Source organism: Chelon labrosus (assembly GCF_963514085.1).
Source record: "Chelon labrosus genome assembly, chromosome: 10".
NCBI lineage: Eukaryota > Metazoa > Chordata > Actinopteri > Mugiliformes > Mugilidae > Chelon > Chelon labrosus.
Genome location: NC_140360.1, coordinates 20,836,878 through 20,856,893, shown reverse-complemented (window position 1 = coordinate 20,856,893; position 20,016 = coordinate 20,836,878). Strand labels below are relative to the sequence as shown.

At 41.5% G+C, this 20,016-nt stretch overlaps 3 protein-coding genes across 3 annotated transcripts; 1 reads left to right on the top strand and 2 right to left on the bottom strand.

The window, feature by feature from the left end:
* Positions 1-3,078: 3,078 nt before the first annotated feature.
* Positions 3,079-6,918, bottom strand: LOC311494151 (ubiquitin-conjugating enzyme E2 variant 1-like). The gene is made up of 4 exons (XM_084553060.1): positions 6,873-6,918; positions 5,710-5,858; positions 4,846-4,971; positions 3,079-4,106 (listed from the first exon to the last, which is right to left on the bottom strand). The coding sequence occupies exons 1-4, from the start codon at positions 6,892-6,894 to the stop codon at positions 3,960-3,962; spliced, it is 444 nt and encodes a 147-aa protein (XP_084409186.1). The 5' UTR covers positions 6,895-6,918; the 3' UTR covers positions 3,079-3,959.
* Positions 6,919-7,523: 605 nt separating this feature from the next.
* Positions 7,524-12,738, bottom strand: peds1 (plasmanylethanolamine desaturase 1). The gene is made up of 6 exons (XM_084553059.1): positions 12,559-12,738; positions 11,654-11,773; positions 11,470-11,561; positions 11,245-11,389; positions 10,917-11,129; positions 7,524-10,822 (listed from the first exon to the last, which is right to left on the bottom strand). The coding sequence occupies exons 1-6, from the start codon at positions 12,692-12,694 to the stop codon at positions 10,701-10,703; spliced, it is 828 nt and encodes a 275-aa protein (XP_084409185.1). The 5' UTR covers positions 12,695-12,738; the 3' UTR covers positions 7,524-10,700.
* Positions 12,739-15,583: 2,845 nt separating this feature from the next.
* cebpb (CCAAT enhancer binding protein beta) lies at positions 15,584-17,367 on the top strand. Its single transcript, XM_084552783.1, has one exon. The coding sequence runs from the start codon at positions 15,871-15,873 to the stop codon at positions 16,894-16,896; it is 1,026 nt and encodes a 341-aa protein (XP_084408909.1). The 5' UTR covers positions 15,584-15,870; the 3' UTR covers positions 16,897-17,367.
* Positions 17,368-20,016: the final 2,649 nt, after the last annotated feature.

Here is a 20,016-nt window from a genome sequence, read left to right as displayed (position 1 = left end):
GCAGGTGGCCCTGTTTCCTTTTTTTACGTTCTCACACCTCGTATGTTGTTCTCGGTTCTGCTTTCAACTTTAATTTTGCTTGAGGCTGAATTTTTTATTTATTTTTTTTAGATAAACATTTGCTATTTTTGCTCCGTCTGTTTTTTCCAATACCCAGTTTTAAATCCCCCCCCCCAAAAAAAACTAAAGTCATTTTGTAACATCAGCACAAATCAATGACATGTATTTACACCACACATCACGGTCAGCACTTTATAAAGTGCTAAAAATATGGCATCAAATAAAATACCAAGCAAATATGTTAAACAGTTGTTAGCAGTAAATCAGAGTGAATGATAGGACTCAGAGCAGAAGTGGACAGTCGTTATCATGTGTACACATTCCTACAATTAAATGTATTTTGATGCAGGCCTGAGGTGTTGCTGTCCAAACAGATCATAAAATATTACCTGGGCCGCCATAAATAGAGGTTTATGCAACTATCCGGGCATGGAGTGTGTAATTTGCGAACATAAATGCTTTATATGTGTAGCATTGAAACTGAGTGCAGATGAACGGTGAAGAATTAATCAGGGATGTTCATGACCAAACTGGAGCTGAGTGGAGCTGAATAGTTTAAATGCTTTCTGCTTTCACATTATTTTTGGTTAATGGCATAAGACAAATGACATTTTTACCTTTCCTACTCCCCATTTTCCTTTCCCACAAGTACCAAATTTCCGATGATATATAAAAGTACTAAGGTTTTAATGTACACACGCTGAACTTGGTGGTAATTTTATTGATTACAAAACAACATTTATGTCTGTAAATTTCTGATTTCATCTGTTTTTATGTTATAAGTCACGTTTGACTTTGAGACACGTAGTCATGTGCTGCACACATAACTTTTGATCAGTGTTTATTTCACAAACTACAAAATAACATATGATTCTAGTCAATAAATTAAATGTAATTAAAAGCCCAGTCCCTTGTGTTATTATAATCATATGGTATAATGGACTAATAGCAAGATAAAGACTAATAGTGATGTCAGACATTTTGTAGGATATTGATTTTGTATTGCAAATGTTTACCTTGAGCTTGTTTAGTATTGTTTGCTGTTAAAGTCTTTTTTACTTAATTGAGACCCACTAAAGACGTCAAAGTCAATCAATGTGTTCCTTGATTTGCAAAGAGGCAAACCTCTGCACTCCTCTAAAGTTTTCTATTTATGATTTAATGTTTTGCACTTTTGTGGATTAGTTTGTGGTCAGTGTTGTAACTAACTCTATCCAGTTTAACAGAATGACCACCTTCCTGACACTGTTTCAACATAAACTGAATTTAGTGCAGTGCTGTTATGTTTGAAAGCATCCGTTTTCAATGGTGTTCATGAGTTAGTGTGTTTTAAATAGTATTAAAATAGGGATTTTTCTCTGACTAAAAACGAAAGCATCTCATGACCTCTCAGATTTCTCGTGATCTCTTGGAGAGTCCAGACCTGCAGCTTGGAAACCACTGACCTCGAATCTGAAACATCTCAGTTCAGTGTGATCACTAACATCTTAACTAATTCTGTTTCCTGCCCAATAAATGGTTTCACTTGTGTCAGCAGAGACCAAAATATTAACGTGAAGAGATCGGAAATAGGATTCCAAATAAATCATGTTGCCCCTTAACTACTGGAGATGTAAAAAGGGTGACCGTGTGCTAATATGTTTACAGCTTCATCTGTTATTGAAACTTGAAGCCTATACCGTAAACTTTCAGCAGATTAAAACTTAAATGAACTGTCATTTCTTTAAGTGGTAACATTTCACAAATTAAGTTTGAACTAGCAACAGAAACTAGCATTATTTAATGCTAAACTAGAGGTGAAACCTTCAGAGACATTTGGGGAAATCTGCATAATTGGTTTACACCGATCAAGCATAACATTATGACTAATATTGTGTAGGTCTCCACAGCAGTTGTGACTCATCAGAGAATGGACATGGGCCTTCTGAGGGTGTCCTGTGGTGTCTGGTAGCAGAATGTTGTTAGTGGGGGCCTTTGGGTCCTATGGGTTGAGGGGAGGGGCCTCTGTGGATCATCCCACAGATACTTGGATCAATTTAGGATCTAGTGAATTTGGAGGCTAGGTCAACACCTTGTGCTGTTTTTCATGTTTTCTGAGTTGTTCCTAAACCGTTTTTGTGTGTGTGTCTGTGTCAGGCTGCATCCTGCTGGGGATGACTGCTGCCATCAAGGAGTGTCATTGCTATGGGGTGGGGGTGCCTGGTCTGGTCTAGGTGGGTGGTACATGTCTAAGTAACATCCACATGAATGCCAGGTTGAAAAGTTTCCCAGCAGAACACTGAATTGTCACAAGATGGTCAATGTTATTTACTTCTCCTGTCAGTGGTCATAATGTTATGCCTGATTAGTGTACAATTATAGATCTAGAGGTGTTCTTTTGCTCATTTATTTACATTGTACTGGGCAAGGATGTTTAGATATTTCTGGTTAATTTCTTGAATTGACTTTTAGCTAAAACCAAAAGCTGTCTCTAGTTTTTAATATCCATGAGCGGCATTGGTCTTCTTGGTTCACTCTTCGGCAAGAAAGTTGAGGTGTTACCTAAAATGTCAAACCATCCTAGCATGAGGCAGAATGCATGGATCTTAATGGATTCAGTTTGATGGCAGATGGAGGAACAGACTGATAATGCAGAGTATGGGCAGAAACTGGTGAGGCTTTGAGGGCTTTAAGGGACTCTTCAGGTTGGCATGGACAAAATCTGCTTCATTAGTTGTAAGTTTAACCTTAATATACTTATCAAATTAAAATATTTAGGGGAGAAATTGCAAATATTCTTTGCGGTTTCTATTTTATGTCATATTGTTACACGTCCATATGCAAGACTCACCTTCTAAAGTAGAGCCAAATATTCTGCCAAGCTCATGGTGTTTAGATTATAACCTCATAAATTAATTACATCTACATGGTTTCGGCTCATTCAAGAGCAGCAGTGATTTAAATAAGCGACTGTGTCGAAACGCTGCATAAAAACCTGCAACCCATGAACACGCAGTGATCTACAACAACACAGATGCATGAAAAGCATGAATTATCGTTTATGAAAGAAGTGGAAAAAGTAAAACAATCCGTCACATGAAGTAGCAAAGACAGTTTCACAAGTCAGAGGGCTGCTCCGACGTTACACAGGACCCCAAGAGGTAGCTGATTTCACTTCTACTTTCAAGCACGGTTTAACTGCACACCTACAGTAGATATGCTCACTAGGCTACTATGCATATTAAGATCAGACACCGTGGCATAGATACACAATGTTCACATTGGACAATTCTTACACAGGAGAACAAAAATAAGCCGTGTGTGGCTAATACCTCCACCTGTGAAAGCCCACGTCAGAACACACTGGAGAAAATGTTTCACCTGGCCACACGTCGAAACAAACTTAATGTCAGATCAAATGTGTTTTGGATTCAGTGTTTCATATGTTACCACACGTCTACTGAGCTATGTGGCACTATCTTAAGTGGCCGCTTTCAACGATACAAAAAGGCAACACACAAAGAGATACACTCAATAAGATTATTTATGTTATTGTACAATCTGCGTTTTTTAACAAATAATAATAATAAAAAAAAAAGTTTAGTAAGATGTACAGTATTCGAATGATCGTATCTGGTGTGGACTCGAGTCCAACCAGAGCTCCAGTGATGGGAGAGGGAGGGGCCTGGAATGACTATGATGAACGCTCAGTAAGTGTGTGTGTGTGTGCAGGTGTGTTTGTATGTGTGTGTGTATTTGCTGTTGTATACTTGAGTGCTGTGTGTGTGTGTGCTCAGCCAAGGTGTTGCTAGTGGAATGACACATGGTGGAGGACGGGGATAAACGGATGAAAGCAAAATGGGGAGAGAGGGGGAGTCGGGGAACGAGGAGAAAAAGATGGAGGCAAAAGTAGCAGGGGCTCAGTTGGTGTAGATCTGGCCCTCAGGCGGCTGAGGAAGCTTCATGTTCTCCTTGCATGTCATGAGCCGTCGCAGCTCCAGCAGCACCATCCGGATGCTGTAGGAGTTCTGCCACTTGGCCAGAGCAGTCACTGCATGCATGTCAACCTGCAGGAGGAAGATGTAGGCGTTTTTGACAACAGCCTGTGTAGATCACAACTACAATCATCTCAGCTTTTACTTAAAAAATAAAGCACCAACATGTTAAGATAATTGGCTAGTATTGTTCTCCATCTCCAACTGGTTTTGAAAGAGTTTACTTCTGCTTCAATCTGCGGCGTTCGAACAACTAGAACAGTAGATGAGTGGGCGGGGCAACATTTGAGCTACTGACAGCTGTGCAGTCACCCGGAAAGAAAAATCAACAAAAATGTTCCACAGACTTCCTGGAAAAAATGTGCCATCAGGTTCGCCGACATGTTCAAGTTTGACTGATACCAATCTACTACAATGGTTTCTTGGACCACATCTAAGTTGGGAAAAAGTGTCCATTTATTCAAATGTTTTAGTCTCAACTGCTTGTGTTAATCCTAGACATATCTAATAGCACGTAGTTGAATATCGTACAGTACATTACATTGATTAATATCTTGCACCACAAGGGTTGCATTAGCTGTCGAAATATTCGTGCATAAGAACAGGAACATGCTTATCTGGACTGACCAGCCTACAGGACAGACACGACAGTCATGCAATAAATGTGCTCCTTTCATTGTGCGCACCATGAATGTTTTTCATACATGCCGATCTAATTTGTTAACACAGTTCGTGCTGAATTCACAAACATTCAACACAATCAATTTCGGAAATTAGGCTAAAGAAAATGTAAAAAATAAGATGTACATACCACACCGTTGGAGGTGTGCACGCCATTCAAGTTTATCTTGGTCACAAATCTGACAAACGGTGGTGACTCTGGGTATCCTGGCCCACATTCAACCTTCAGATTGTACATCCTGTTTTCGTAGCTCGTCTGTGGACGGAGAAATGTCGGGAGAGAGGACAGCACTAGGCATGAGCAAATGTTCAGTGTACTCAAGAATCCAATATGAACTATATGCTAGAAAATAATCCACGTACAGGTAAAATGTAACTGCATTTTTAGCTGAGTCAGAAGTAATCTAGCAGATGGTAAAGTCCACAGTCCTCTGAAAATTGTCCCTGAGGTACTGCAGTGTCTTCTAGTTATAAATATCCTTTTTGCATGTGTTGCACTTGAACAAACCGAGCCTCTCATCTTACTCTTAATAAAAGTGCAGACATTGAAAAATGATTGAAACTGTTTCATAGCTGTTCTGACATTTCATTGTTAAAATAACTATGAGATCAAATCACAATGCAGAGATTAATCAGTAGTTTAAATAATCCTTAGCTGCAGTCTCATAAAGGGATGTTTTACCTTTACAATCTTGTTTTATTGTGTTGCCACAAACACATTTGTGCAGTTAATGTGGCGTCATGCATAACTTCCCTTTGTATCCGTGTTGAGATTTCGTTTACTTAGCTAAAGCATTCAGTCATGGCAGAGTACAACTAGTGTGGTAGATAATGCTTCTGTGTCTTCCCTTTCAGAACATGTGCATTCACAACATTCTGGTTTATGCACAGGAGGCAACACAGATCAAACCTGAGTTGGTTAACCCCTTTGCTTGGCCCCTGAAATGCTTATTGCACAGTTCTCGGTGAAGTGTTACTAAAAGGAAGCACTGACCCTCGGAGGCCCAAGGATCACTCCCCTCCACCGTGTTAAGGTCATGTCCTCGTCATCCTCCAGACCCCAGCTCACTGTCCCATCTCCAACACCTTTCTGACCTTCTTCCAGCTCTTCCAGGAGCCGGAAATTGCGAGGAACTTTAACGCCTGTTTGTGGACAAACACAGCAAATCTGTCATGCTCATACATGCACACCTCCAACAGGACATGTGGATTTAGGTACCATCAATATTTACAAAGCTGTCAGATTCTAAACGCCTATGCCAGAGCAGTGACTTGCAGTTATAAACCTATGACTCATTCAGACACAACGGGACAGCAAAGTAAGGAACGCCTTAATTGAGCAGTTCTCTTTAGCTTCAGCTAATGGCAGGTGTTAGCCATGTCCTCTGACTTGGCATCTGGCTTCGTCGATGCTGCATCACTTGGCCTCTGCGGTGAGACACGATGGGGCTGCACCGTTAAAGGAGACTCAAAATAAACAGTCACACGGCCAGCTGGTGCAGCAGTTTAGCTCACCGGCATCTCCTGAGCCCTCACTGAGACTCCGCACAGATCATGTCTTCTAGATTAGCTGGCAGCATCTCAGAAACCGTACAGTCATTGTTGACGTTGAGCAGCCACACGGGAAGGCTGGATGCGGGTGAACCAACATTTGTTGATCGCATTAAAGTAACGCCAAGGAGCCTGTTAGTAACACGTCCGTTTCAAGCTTCATCTAATAATCTCAATGTCGAAAATAAGCTAACGTCGTCCGTTAGGGTGGAGAGGTGTTGTGGCTCCCCAGCGTCAGCGCCAGACACCATCCTAAATTACATTCTCAAATAAAAACAGCCAGTTATGCCATATACTATATACATGTGGCTGGTAATAATGGCTTAACGCCCGTTAAACTGCATGGATTTGCTTTATTAGCAGTTACGCGGCTTCTCGTTGTCATTTCATCTAACTTAACTTACGTTAGCTTAGCTATTAGCATCGCTTCCTATTCATTCTCTAAAGCATCTCGAGCGTCACATTAGCTTGTATTTTTTCGCACAGCAGCTACATTAGTAGAAAATCAGCCTCGTTTGGAATCTAAACAGCTACACGATAAAAATGATCCGAAAACATTATTCAACGACAGCTTCTCGTTGTTGCTAATATATCTCAATCATTTACCTGATCCGGCGGCGACCGCCATCTTGTCGCTATAAAGCGGGGACGCGCACGTACTTTTGCCATTGTGGTGAGCGGTGCGTGCGCGTGGCAGAAACGCAAAGCAGCACTTCCTTTGTTGTTAGATAATTTATGTGGCTATTTGGAAATTGAACCGAGGATAACTGAGTGCAGCGGATGAGATCAGTAATGTCTCAAACATATTAAAGTGTGTGGAGAATCGATACGTCAAGTTTAAGTGTTTTCTGAAACAGATAACTGTTTATACTTAAAAATAAGCATGGGGTGTGTGCCAACAGCTACATTAGTGATGTGATAAGTGTAAAGATACATGACAAGTGTTAAATGCTGCAAATGTTAACAACCCAAAACAAGGACTGGGTTCCAAACATGTGCCAGCTCATTAATCAATTATTAATCTACCTTTTCAAAGCAAATCTATTGACTAGTCATGGTGGTAAATAAGAATTGTTTCTAATAGCTATGACAGTTAATCAGTTTTATTACTTACATCTTTGCTTTTGCTAAAGTGGCAGAGAGCGAGATTATAGAGGCAGATAAAGACAAAGCTAACACATAAAATGTGCAGCCAAATATAGTATTTCAACACAGTTATGCTAAAGTAAATAAAAGGAAGAACAACAGAGAAAGCTGTTTATTAGTTTATTTATAAATACAGTTTAATATATACATTGTAAGCCTCCCAAGCGGAAGACAACAAAAAGGCATCAAGGCATTATTCTGATATCTAAAACTCCATCACCAACAACAACATCCATGTGGGTCTTGCCTCAGATGTGGTGAGACTCAAATGAAGGGCGATTTAAAGTCAGTCAGTGAGCTGCTTTCCCACATCATTGGCAAGATTTACAGTAAATCAATTCAAGAGGGTATAAGGCAATTCAATAAAAAGTCCAAGGACTGATACAAGAGTGATTTCAACACAGTATGTAAAACATACCAACACTTGCCCACGCCGCTTACCAATTTTTGTTTTTACCCCAGTGGGAGTGTATTTACTTAATCACACATCGTCACAGACTTCAAATGCACTGAGGAAAGCTCATCATCTCCAAGCAGAAAAACCGAACATGGCTCTATAACAAATTCTACCTTAATAACAAGAAGCCAATTTAACTGTGATTTTATAGCTACGACAGACCTCATAATGCAATTAAAGAAATTTGACTACTTTGGCCAAAACATCTGATATAAATGAAATTTTTTATATTATAATAATGGTCATAACATCATGAACGGGGTGTTTTTATTGTTAGAACTACTACTGTCATTAAACACAATCTTGGGGAATAAGTAGTTTAGGTCTATACTCACAACCAGACTACACTACGACAGTTATAGCAAGCCTGTCTCCAAGCAAAGGTTATAATGGTTTGGTTCACTCTGACCTCAGTACACACTTTAAATAGAATGATGCCAGTTTTGTGAACCTTCAAATTAATTGTGGTGTCACGTCCAGTATTTCCAAACATTGTCAGTAGCTATTATTTCATTTCACTGATTTGCAAAAGCACAAAACACCCTTAAAATTTAAAAACATCCAGGAGAGTCAACGGCAAAATTTAGAGAAAAAAAAGAGTGTCAAAGTTCAAATGTGTCTTCTGGCTGCAGTTTTCTGAGTGCATCAACAATACATTGCCTAACACTGACCGCGAAGAACTACATGAGTAGGACTCAGTCCTTAAACTTGACGTGATCACACATTTCACTGTCCGTTTATCTATATTATACTACCAAGCGCACACAAAACTGCTTCTCACTACACTCTACAAGCACTATGCAATCTGCAGTGTACTCCTGCTCTTGACCTATGGTGAATGAATGTATATAATCAAGTATGAAGGATTCGAAAATTGGAATATCACGTAAGATAAAGCATAACTTTGGCTGAAAATTTAACTATCAACAAACTGTCTACTTTGACTGAAACACCAGAAGCCTTTAACCTGGTTAATCTGACCGAAAAGGCAAGGTTAGCTTCTCCCATTTAAAACCTGAAAACCCTTGCCGGGATTGCCTTGGAATGAAGGTAATATTTTGGTGGTTCAAACCTGGGACCATTTGGTCAAAGTTTGGGGTCATCTTTAGAAAGCAGTAGAGTTAATTTGGAGCAAGCACAGACCTCCCTGCTCAGTGTCTGCTTTACACAAACTCAAAGGAAAAGCTGGTGACCCAGTGTATTGCTTGTACAAGCCGTCATGCTCTACGCATGCACGCATTCTTACGCCTGCATTAAGTGACGATCTTAACGGGTTAATGTAATTTCGTCATGCAGTTTATTAAGTAGCTCAATTTTTCAACTCCAGTTTTCCTACTCAAATATGTGTAAACTATTAGAAAAAGAAAGGCATTTTCACCTAATTAGATAAGACATATAGTTAAGGGCCTCTTATTACACTGCATAGTTATTTGCTGTACAACACATTTACAAATTACTGGCTAAAGCGTTAAAAAAAAACTTTCAACCAATCAATCTCAGCTGTAGGAGAAATTCCTGGACCGCCAGCCTTCACTGAAGCCCTTGAAACATCACCAAGTCGGCTCGTCACTGCTACCAATAAGGTGGGCAGTCGCAGCGTTACTCGTCGGGAATGTTACGCTCATGTTACAGCTCCTTCTCATAATAAAAAAAGGCCGTCAAGATGCAAGGAGTGAAAACAAGGTTGCACACAGCTGGCACATAAATTAACTGAGAGACAAACCAGAGAATGACAGAATTACCACGGCAACACCACAAAGCGCTGCAACTGAGGCAAAAGAAATAAAACAGTAAAGTACTGCATCTGCGGTGTGTGTTGTAAGGCAGCTCGATAAAACTGTATGTGTCGCTTTCCTGCAAAACTGCTCGTCTACCGGCAGTGAAAACTAAAAGTGCTTTTCTTAGAGGACACGTGGTCGTCAAAAAGACAAGAGCCACACCATAATCCAACAAGACCAATGTTCGGCATGTTTGCACAGATTTTCTACTGGCCTACAATCAATGCTGACAAGTTACACATTAATCAAATTAATCCGCTTGAAAATAAGTGTTTCAATGCCCTGATCACGTCCAAAATAAACAAAGATTATTAATAATAATTGTTGTCTTTAGCATCTTGGCGACTGTTTTCTTTTTAATGGAGTCAATGTCAAAGCCATGTTTAAATATTAAATATGGCTGCAGTCTATGACGCTAATTTTTGAGCACATCTCGTCATCGGCTCTCTCTAAAATAAAATGTATCGCAACTGTGCAGAGCTGAACCCAAATGTGCAGGTAGACAGCAAATGTAACAGTAATCAATCAGTTTGTTCTTTAGCTATCAACATTGGTAAAATATCCAGAAATCCTAAATCTAATTTTATCACTTGCACATTGAATAGATGCTTGATAAGGTGGAGGTGCAAAGACTGATCCACGAAAATAAAGCAGTGCTAAATATAACATGATTAATCAATTTTCCCAGGGGACAAAGTTGTGGCTCTGAAGGAGAGAAAAAAAGTGAGTGTTTATTCCTTCAAGTATAGAATATTCTGATGAGAGAGGAATCGTTTAATCTCCTCAGGAAGTGCTTTCAAATGTAAGCGACTGCACTTTCTTTAGCAAAAGCCTTAAAAAAGTGATGGGTTGTGTTATAGAGATACAAAGATGTATTGCAGGTTGAAAAGATTATCTCCACGAGTGAGTAATGAAAACTTCCACCAACAAAGCCCTCCGTTTTTCCAAAAACAAAAAATGTGCAAGACTTAAAGCTATGGCATCAAGAAAAGGGGATGAGAAGCCTGGACGGAGCCAGCGTCTTCTGAGGTAGGGTGAAATTAGCCTGCAGTGTTACTTCACTTTTTGAGCCCATTTCAGGTCGTCTGACCTGGGCTTTTCTCCCGTCACACCCTGGATGAGATCCTCCAGGTATCTCCAGAAACCAAGCTTCTCCAGAGGGTAATTCAGCCAGCCTGCAAAAACAAACAAGCAAAAAAAAAAAAACTTTACTTGAAACCCTGAAAAATTTAAGACTTCATGATTTCATTTCAGGACTTTAAAACATACCCGTTGTGATGCAGAAGTACGTCTCATGAGGGGAGACGTGGTGGACGCGGTGGTGCTTGCGGGGGAGGATGATGTGGCAGTCCTGCAGGAGCACAACCCAGCGAGGCAGGCCGAAGTAAGTGTGCGACCACTTGTGAATCTGGTTGGTGAGCGTCACAAAGATGGCCAGTGCAAACAAGTAGCAGTACCACGGGTAGTTATGGTAGATCTCCGCTAAAATTACAAGAAAACAGAGGGATAGCTGATTGTTTGTGGTTGCTTCCTGTGTGCAGGAATATTTTGGAAGGAACAGGTCGGATCAGATTATTATTGTTGATACAAAACTCACCGGGGGAGAGGGTGAGAAAGTTGAAGGCCATGTTTGCAAGCGGGATTATGGTCAGCATGCAGTTGTCCCCGTTGGTCTCTATGAAGTCATGACGGGTGATGGCTGTAGGGTCGATGTGGTGCTCTCTGAATGGACGTATAAAGGCCTGCGGGACGGATCAAGAAAATGGTAAATTGGGTCAAATATTCCCTTTCAAATGGCAAATTATTATTTTGTCTCTGGTACCTTTCCAAAGATGGGTACATCCACAGATCCCCACGTGTCAGCCCCCCAGTGAACAAATCCTGACGCAAAGTCTGCAGTGAGTATTCCTGCCGCTGCACATGAGTTTGTGGAGACAATCGTTAAGAGAGACAAACACCGATAACACCGCATCAGGACCTTATATTATTTCTGATTTCGTACTTACCAATGCCTATCAGGATGAACCACAAATGTCCCAGGTGGAAATTGGCAAGAAGGTGAAAGAAATTGAAGGCCATGAGAGAGAAGCAGAGGAGGACACTTATCCATTCTTGACATCGTTTGCCTTAAGGAAAGAAAAGCATAAGGATAGATGTAGATGATTAGATCATCAGTCCAGTCCTCTGCGTGTGAACTTGATATGACATCCTATGATCCAAAATAAAAAGGTCCAAAGGTTAGTAAACTAGTCAGGGTTATTCATCAAGCAGCATTCCTCTGCTCTTGGCTTGTTAAATGAGGAGCCGGGCCTGAAATACGTGTCACATTCTTCAGACTCAGCACACTCCAACCTGGCAAAGGTCTGATCACAAAGTTATATGAAGTTCTGGGATGATATGAGGAGCTGTTTAAAAGGCATCGAGTATTTGTACAATGGGCGTGAATGCCACTCACTTTCAACTTAGTATGAATGTTTGAGATATCAGAACAATTAAGAGCACTTTAATGTCTCAGAGCTGCCTGACACAGAGACACTGTTATGAAAGGTCAACAGCGGCTCCTCGGCCACATGAGGCTCCGGAGCCTCAAGCAGGAAGAGGGGGTTCTTCTAACCTCTGCCTGGTGCTGGAAATGTCAGAGCAACACAGAGACTCAAAACCAACCAATCTCACATGATTCCTATTGTGTAACAACAGCATTGTGGCTGTAACAAACCCCACTAACTATCGCTCATTGTTCGCTGCCATTTAACCACAGCACACGATCCGCTGCTCTTTGTTTGTTTATTGAGTAGTTTTGTTTCAGTTTTCTGCTAACTACATAACGACTGTCGTTATGTCACGCCACTTATGGATTCTTGAAGCGGGGGGTGGGGGTTATAAAACGGAGCTGCTGAGAGAATCCACTCACCTGGCGAGTACAAATTAGCGAGTTCTCGGGCACCGGCGTGTTGTGGGCCCCATCTGACCGCGCCCCGGCCCGGTCCCTGCTGCTCCGGGGTCCGTGTTTCCACTCCGCACCCGTCCTCGGTCACCATACTCGCCATTTCTCCGCTGTGGGCCCGGCCCCTTCAATATCGCGACTCGTAGCCAGGAACCAACGGAATCATCAACTTCTCAGCCCACAGACAGCGTAACGGCTTCGACCAATCGGGCGCAAGCCGTTGAGCGCAGCAGCCAATCAGCGTACGAGACAATGTTCCACAGGCGGCCTAGTGGCCAATGGGGAGCGAGGTTGTGTGGGGGGAAGAACGTATTTCCTGACCCCACCCGTGCAGTCTGGTGCCCGCTCTGCTCTTAGCCCTCTGCTGGAGGAGGTACACTTAAAAAACCGGAACAGGTGTTAAGGCGACATCTGTCAGCCGTGAGGTTCTGTCACCCGACAGCTTCGAAAGACAGTTGGCCAGGTGAGGCGTAGTAACATTAGCACAGAGACACTTTCATAACTTAAAAACACAGTCTCAGCCCAAACAAAACACACAGTTACTGTTTTTCTGCTGCAAACTTATTTCAGTGTGGTGTGAGTAGTGGCTAATAATGGCTAAATACTGTTAGCTAGTGTTAGCAAACTTTACATAAACACAAACCTCTGCTCCACCACATTTTAATAACTTTTTTATATTAAAACTGTCAATATTAAAATACTAATTTGCAACTAGGCTGAACCTATAGTATTAGCAGTAAAATGCGAATAAAATAAATTAAGGCACCGCCTACATATTAAGCACAGTGTTCTATCATAAGTCACTGAGTATAAAGCAGCAAAAAATAACATGTTCAAGTAAAATGTGAGCATTTCAAGTTATTACAGTGCTCGAATATATTCATGCAAGCATTATTTGCAATAAAAATAAAGTGAGAATGTTTTTTTGAAAAAAAGTGGAGTAAACAAAAGAAAAAAAACACCAGAATTTAATGTGTGAACCTTTTCCCTTTACAACGCTACTGATTCTCAGTATACTAAAGTTGTTTCACAAGACAGTTTGTTTCCAAGATACTAGAACTACACTGTGTATTTAAGTTTTCCCTTCCTCTAAACCTAGAATGACTCTATGACGATGAGGTCAACTCCTTTGGGTCTAAACAGTTTGTAACAAGACTCATCGCTGAATGTTGATATTTTTTAGTCTGGCTGTTTTGGAATGGGAGCCACTTAAAAAGTTTATTATTCAAGCAGCATTGTGCTAAATCACCCATAGCAATGACACTACTTGACGACAGCAGCCATCCCCAGCAGGATGCAGCCTGACACAGACACACGCATAAAAAGGTTTAGGAACAAAAACTCCAAAAAAAAAAACAAGAACAGCACAGGGTGTTGACCTGGACTCTAAATTCACTAGATCCCAAACTGATCGAGTATCTGTGGGATGATCTACAGAGGCCCCTCCCCTCAACCCAAAGGACCCAAAGGCCCCCACTAACAACTGTCTGTTGCCAGACCCCACAGGACACCCTCAGAAGGCCCATGTCCATTCTCAGTCCTGAACTAAATCTTAACTTCATGACTTATAATGTTCAGTTTATAGTGAAACAGCATTAGAAATGAATTCACTCGCAAAGTAGTTTTTATTTAGTATTAAGGCATCAAAGCTGGGACAAAGGCAGATGGACTTGTTCAAGGTTTCTCACAGACACTTTTTTACATTTTTAAAAAGCAGAAAATCTTCACAGACATTTTTTCTAATTGATTGCAAATGTGTTTGGGAATTTGCACCAATACGTCACGGAATCAACTGTAGCACGTCACGCGCAAACCAGGATCAGATGATGTTATTTCAGGAGTTGTATGTGTATATAATGAAGCTGATGTGTGTCATTTGATTAAAAAGCTGGAGGCAACTGATGACGTGCACCACTGACTTCCCACTGACCTCGGAACATGTAAGTCTGGCTTTGTGTGTGTCTTATCTAGGAAGTCAGCATTTTTTGGTAAAAAGCAGTTAACAATAAAGAAACACGCAGTATTTCCCAGTCACAGAGTCTAATGGATCACAGAGGGGATACAAATGTTTGTGTGTGGGCGTATCTTTCTGGGAAATGTAAGAGATGTTTTAAATACCAGACAGTGCTTTTGGCTGCACACCAGTGACACAGTTTATGGAGAAATACACCAGCCCTAAACATTTATTGACTCTTCGAGTAATCTTGCATCTCACCACAAGGCGGCAGCACGACGTAATGGAAAATGTTTGTCATCTGTATTGTAAACTTTTATTCAGCTTGTCCGTACACTGAGCATCTCAGGTTTCCTTATCAGTATCGAGAAAGATAGCTTGTAAAGGCAAATGTGTGAGCTGTGACTGAAGTTACATTGACCTCACAATAAATCAGATCAAATGATTCAGTTGAGATCATAAATTATGTAACGAGAGAGTTATAAGGAGCCTCTATGGCTCATGAGAACAATTGTGGGTTTATATGTGTCACCGACACTGAGTATTGGCACCTGAGCGTTTATTTAGTGACTATTTATTTTAAATGTAGACTTCCGAGAAAACAAACATGCATACACGTTTATAGGAATTCATTTAATCGAGGACGCACGTTTACACTTCACACATCACCCACCCTGACCCTTATACACAATTGGAGTAAATGCATCATCTTGCACACACAGACCGGTTTTAACTAGTCTGTGGCGGGAACAGCTGAGTGGAGATGTATCCACAGCTGCTTTCAGGAGCATCGTTGTTATGAGACGATTACGCATGAAAAGAAATAAAAAACACGTTGCCACTGAGTGGGATTTTTCCGTTATTTTCGAGCTGTCAATAGCTACGTGACTGTGGGGTGCGTGAATGAATGCGTACACCGCACTGTGGTGACTTCAGTTTTGTTATGGCACTGTTGAGGATGGTGTGTATTTTCGCTTTTTATTTGCGTTTTAGTTTCATTTTATGATAAATAAATGAAAACCACTGTGATCACACCCAAACTTATTTAAGACGCTGCTCAAACTTTGCATCATCTGTGACAATGAGACACACACAGGAAGAAAAAAAAAAAAGAAAAAAGATGAAGTTGGTATTTTTTTATTCTCAGGTCCTCTCAAAGCAGGGCAGGTTGTCCTGTTGGCTCCGCGTAGCTCCGCGCAACTCCGCGCGTCACACCTGCCCTGCTAAACCCCGCCCCTCCAACTAAATAAAACCCCCCCGAGACAGGAAGATCTGTCAATTCCTCCCCAACTATGAGCACAGCCTCTTCAAAGTAGTTCAACTGCATGTTGTCACGGACAGTGACTCAGGAGGTTTCAACTCGACACATTTCACAACAGAGGCAACTGAACCCAAACCACTCAGGGCGGCTCCTCTCAGCCCTCCATGCTCCTGCAATCCGGCGGGTGTTAAGATCCATGGAAGTGGCCGGCTTCTACGACGAGGGCAGCTTTGCTATCCACAACAGAGACAGCATTATCAGTCCCATCGGCGGCGGCTCATACTGGAGGCTCGGCGACTCGATGACGGAGCTGGGCATTGAAGAGCGGGAGAGAGCGATAGACTTCAGCGTTTACCTGGATTCAGCTTTGCACTGCCCGCAGCTGGTGGCGCAGACGCAGCAGCAGCAGCAGGGGGACGTTTTCTCAGATTTCCTCGCAGAGAACAAGATCAAAAGAGTTACATCTTTACAGAACTACAAGAACTACTCGTTGCTGAACGAGCTGGAGGCGAGTCAGTGCGACAACTTGAGGGACCCCAGGGAGTCCTACGCGCTGGGTTACACTGAGCTGCAGGAGACCCGAGTGGATAGTGTGCTCAGCCCTGAACTCGTCGGGAACCGCTACAGAGCTGCTGTTGCTGCTGCTGCTGCTGCTGAGAGAGACGACAGTCAAGAAGACGCAAAGATGGAGAACGGGTCGAATGGCTTTGACATGAGGTCCTACCTTCATTACCAGTCCACCAGCGGCAGTCTTGGCAACATCTCCACTGCGTCTTCAACTTGCTCCAGCCCGCCCGGCACACCTGCTCCGTCAGGTAAAAGCAGGTCACCGTCTCACGGTGGCAAAATGTCAAGCGGGAAGTCAAAGAAGCGCCTGGACAAGGACAGTGAAGAGTACAGGCAGCGGCGGGAGAGGAACAACCTCGCCGTGAGGAAGAGCAGGGACAAAGCCAAAATGCGCAACTTGGAGACTCAACATAAAGTGCTGGAACTGGCCGCAGAGAACGATCGTTTACAAAAGCGTGTGGAGCAGCTGTCCAGAGAGCTGGCCACCCTGCGCAACCTGCTCTCCGCCACCGGGCAGTGTTAGAAATCTCCACCCGGGGACCCCGCACCTTTCTCTGGGCTGCTCGTCTAATCATTGATGGACTTTAGAGCCTGATCCACTGTGCTGAAACACGGTACGCTTAACAGCTGAAGACAGCGACCACCAGTTTACAAGGACACTTTGAATGGGACTGGAGAAGTGGGTTGCATGGATTGCGCAATCATTCACGACTCTTCACATGCCACCGTAGCTTTATTCTCAGATGTAATTTTTTGGTGTTATGCAGTATTTCTGTGCAGGTTTTACATACATGCGAGTGAATTTCTACATTTTTGTGTATCTGGAGCAGTGGTTGTCAAGGGAAGAGTTGTGCTGCAGTGAAATGATGCAACTCTTTGTAATAGTATTGGCAATGAATGAAATAAGTCTAATTATTTAATATTAAAAGGTGAAATGCTTTAATTGTACTTGATATTTTATTGAATTAAAAAGATTTATACTTTGTTTAAACAATTTCATTTGTAATATCTTCTTTTCTGTCCTTTTTGAAGCAGGCGAAGACTCAGACAGACAGACATGGGCGTTATGCCTAATACACACTCATGATAGACCTTGTAATGCCATGTTTTTAGGTTACAGCATGCTGCAGATAAGAAATCCGCTCGACAGTAAGGCAAATTTGGAGTCTTTATATTCAGGCCAGTGTGGTAAAATTTAAAAAGACACAAACACACTGTAGCTTCTTTTTGAAGATGGGGTAAATTTTATACATCTAGATGTCACCAGGAATGGGACAAACATTTGAACATTTTCTCTAATCTCTGTTATTACAGTTTACTTTAATCATCTGTTCATATACAAAGCAGAAATAGCATCAAACCTCCACACATAAAGAATATTACACGATTAATGTGTGAGATACTGTTTTCCATGAGTCTGCACAGACTCCACCTAGCAGCAGAGCCATTTTTGTCTGTTTACTTAATGATTCGACTCAAAGTCCTCGAATCCTGAAATAAATCCAACCACTTTATGCTGAAATGATACTGCTGAGAGCAGCAAAAAAAAAGAGACTTGCACGCAGCATAGAGATGTTAGCTTTATCTTTAGCACACGGCTCTGTCAATAGTCTGCTGGGTCCACTGGCCCAGAGAGGGGTTCAAGGTTGCATGGAGATTAATCAGCAACTAACCTCCTCACACTACCTCAGGTCATGCTCCCAAACAGCCGAGACATGTCCGAGAGCGAATGTAGACAAGCTATGTGTAACCCTTAAACCCTTAGCAAACCTTGTTTTGTGCAAACGGCTCTCTGCAGAAAATGTAGAAGTTAGAAATGGGAGTGTACACCAGACATGATAAGCTGACAAATGGTTTGTGGTGGAATTTACCAAGCCCTCAGACGCCATTTCACTGTGTGCACAGAATGAAACGTATCTGTCACAAGAAAAGCAAACCCCAGACGGAGGAGATAACGGAAAAGAACCAGGGAGGGAACTGTTGGGGATCCGTGACAATTCAGAGAGTAAAATGCTTTCCAGCGCTCACGTCTTAGAAAATATTGACTCAAAAAATGTACACATTTCGCTATATTAGCAGTGAAAAGTCACGTTTCACTCTCTGAAAGAAGCAGGAGAATTGTGAGATGTTGTTTTGTTCAGCGAGGGATGACATTTTAGATATTTCAACACACTCATGATGAACAGTTTAGCTTTTAAAAGTTGTGCAATATCCTCCCTTTCCAACACATCCCCACTTGAAGAATGCTACACCCACATTTAAATAAGACATTGTTATCCTCCATGTACAGTACAATAGCTGTAAAGTATTTGTGGCTTGGCTTGATGCCTTACTAGGCACAAACATTTGTTCTCTGTGGAAGATTTTGTAAGTAGATTTAATAAATAAGTTAAAAGAAGAGCCCTCCATTGTTTTGACTTCTTCGGCACAGCTCCTGCTCTCGCCGAGCTCGCCATCGCTGCCAGCGTTGGCCCATATTCATTTAAACATTCTAAGCATTCTTTCTTCGATGACCCCTCGTTTCCTATTGGAGCCCCACGCAGCCTTTTCCTGCTCCTGGCTCACATGCTGACAGGAGAGAGGGAAATTCCCACACAGGATGACCTCCTTTCTTCAGAGTTTAGCCCGGCCCCCTTTCCTCATTTTACCGTCAATGGGCAGTGTCAGTCCGTAAACTCCTTGTTGCATCACAACCCCTCCAAAGCAATACAAACACTCTCGCACACACACACCTGTCATCCCATTGTCCACTCTGTAACAGTTGTTGTGAAATGAAAGAATTTTTTTCCTTCCTGTGAGTCATGCTAATATGTTAGCAGTTATTTGTTCCTCAAAAGACTTTTCTTACACTGTTGTAAAACACTGTGTTTCCCACACGAATCAAAAAGGACGGATGCTGGAGTCACACCCTGGTTTTATTAACACTTTTAATAATAATGATCATTTAATTATGCTCAGTTTTGAAGCTCAGTTTTACCTTGACAGTGTCTCAGCTGACATTTGTTAATGATTTACATTTGATACATTACATTAAATACCACCACCTTCAGATGGTATATTGGCGGTGTAGTTCAAAAGTTTGATGGGTTTTGTTTCATCTTCACAGACAAACTAATAATTCATAGATAAGTAAAATAGATCTGTAACAATTATGCAATCATTTAAGCTATTCTTATAATTAAATAAGCATTTGAATTCATTTTAAGCTAACATTTTTAAATATTGTCTCCATCTTGGCTCTCAGATGAACATTTGGTGCACGTCTCACTCGCACGTTACAGTGAACTGAATATGTTTGGGGTTTTCTCAGACAAAACAAGACATTTCAATATTTATCTTGGCCTGTCAGAAGTTATAATGGGTATTTTCTTTACGGTTTTCTGGCGTTTTATTAAAATGAAGAGAAAAAAAAAGAATCTGCGGATTTATCAATAATGGATGTTTTTTATTTGCAGACCTTATTGTCGCAGAACAAGATTGAGCAGTTGTTGGTTTAACAGACACAACTGGCTATGGTAGTTGATTTATATCACCATCATGATCATCCGGTTATGAAATGCATAATGTGTACACACTGCAGCAGTGATGACAAGGTAATGACTACTTTCTAAAAATTTAGATAAAATTTGAATTTGTTTTGAAA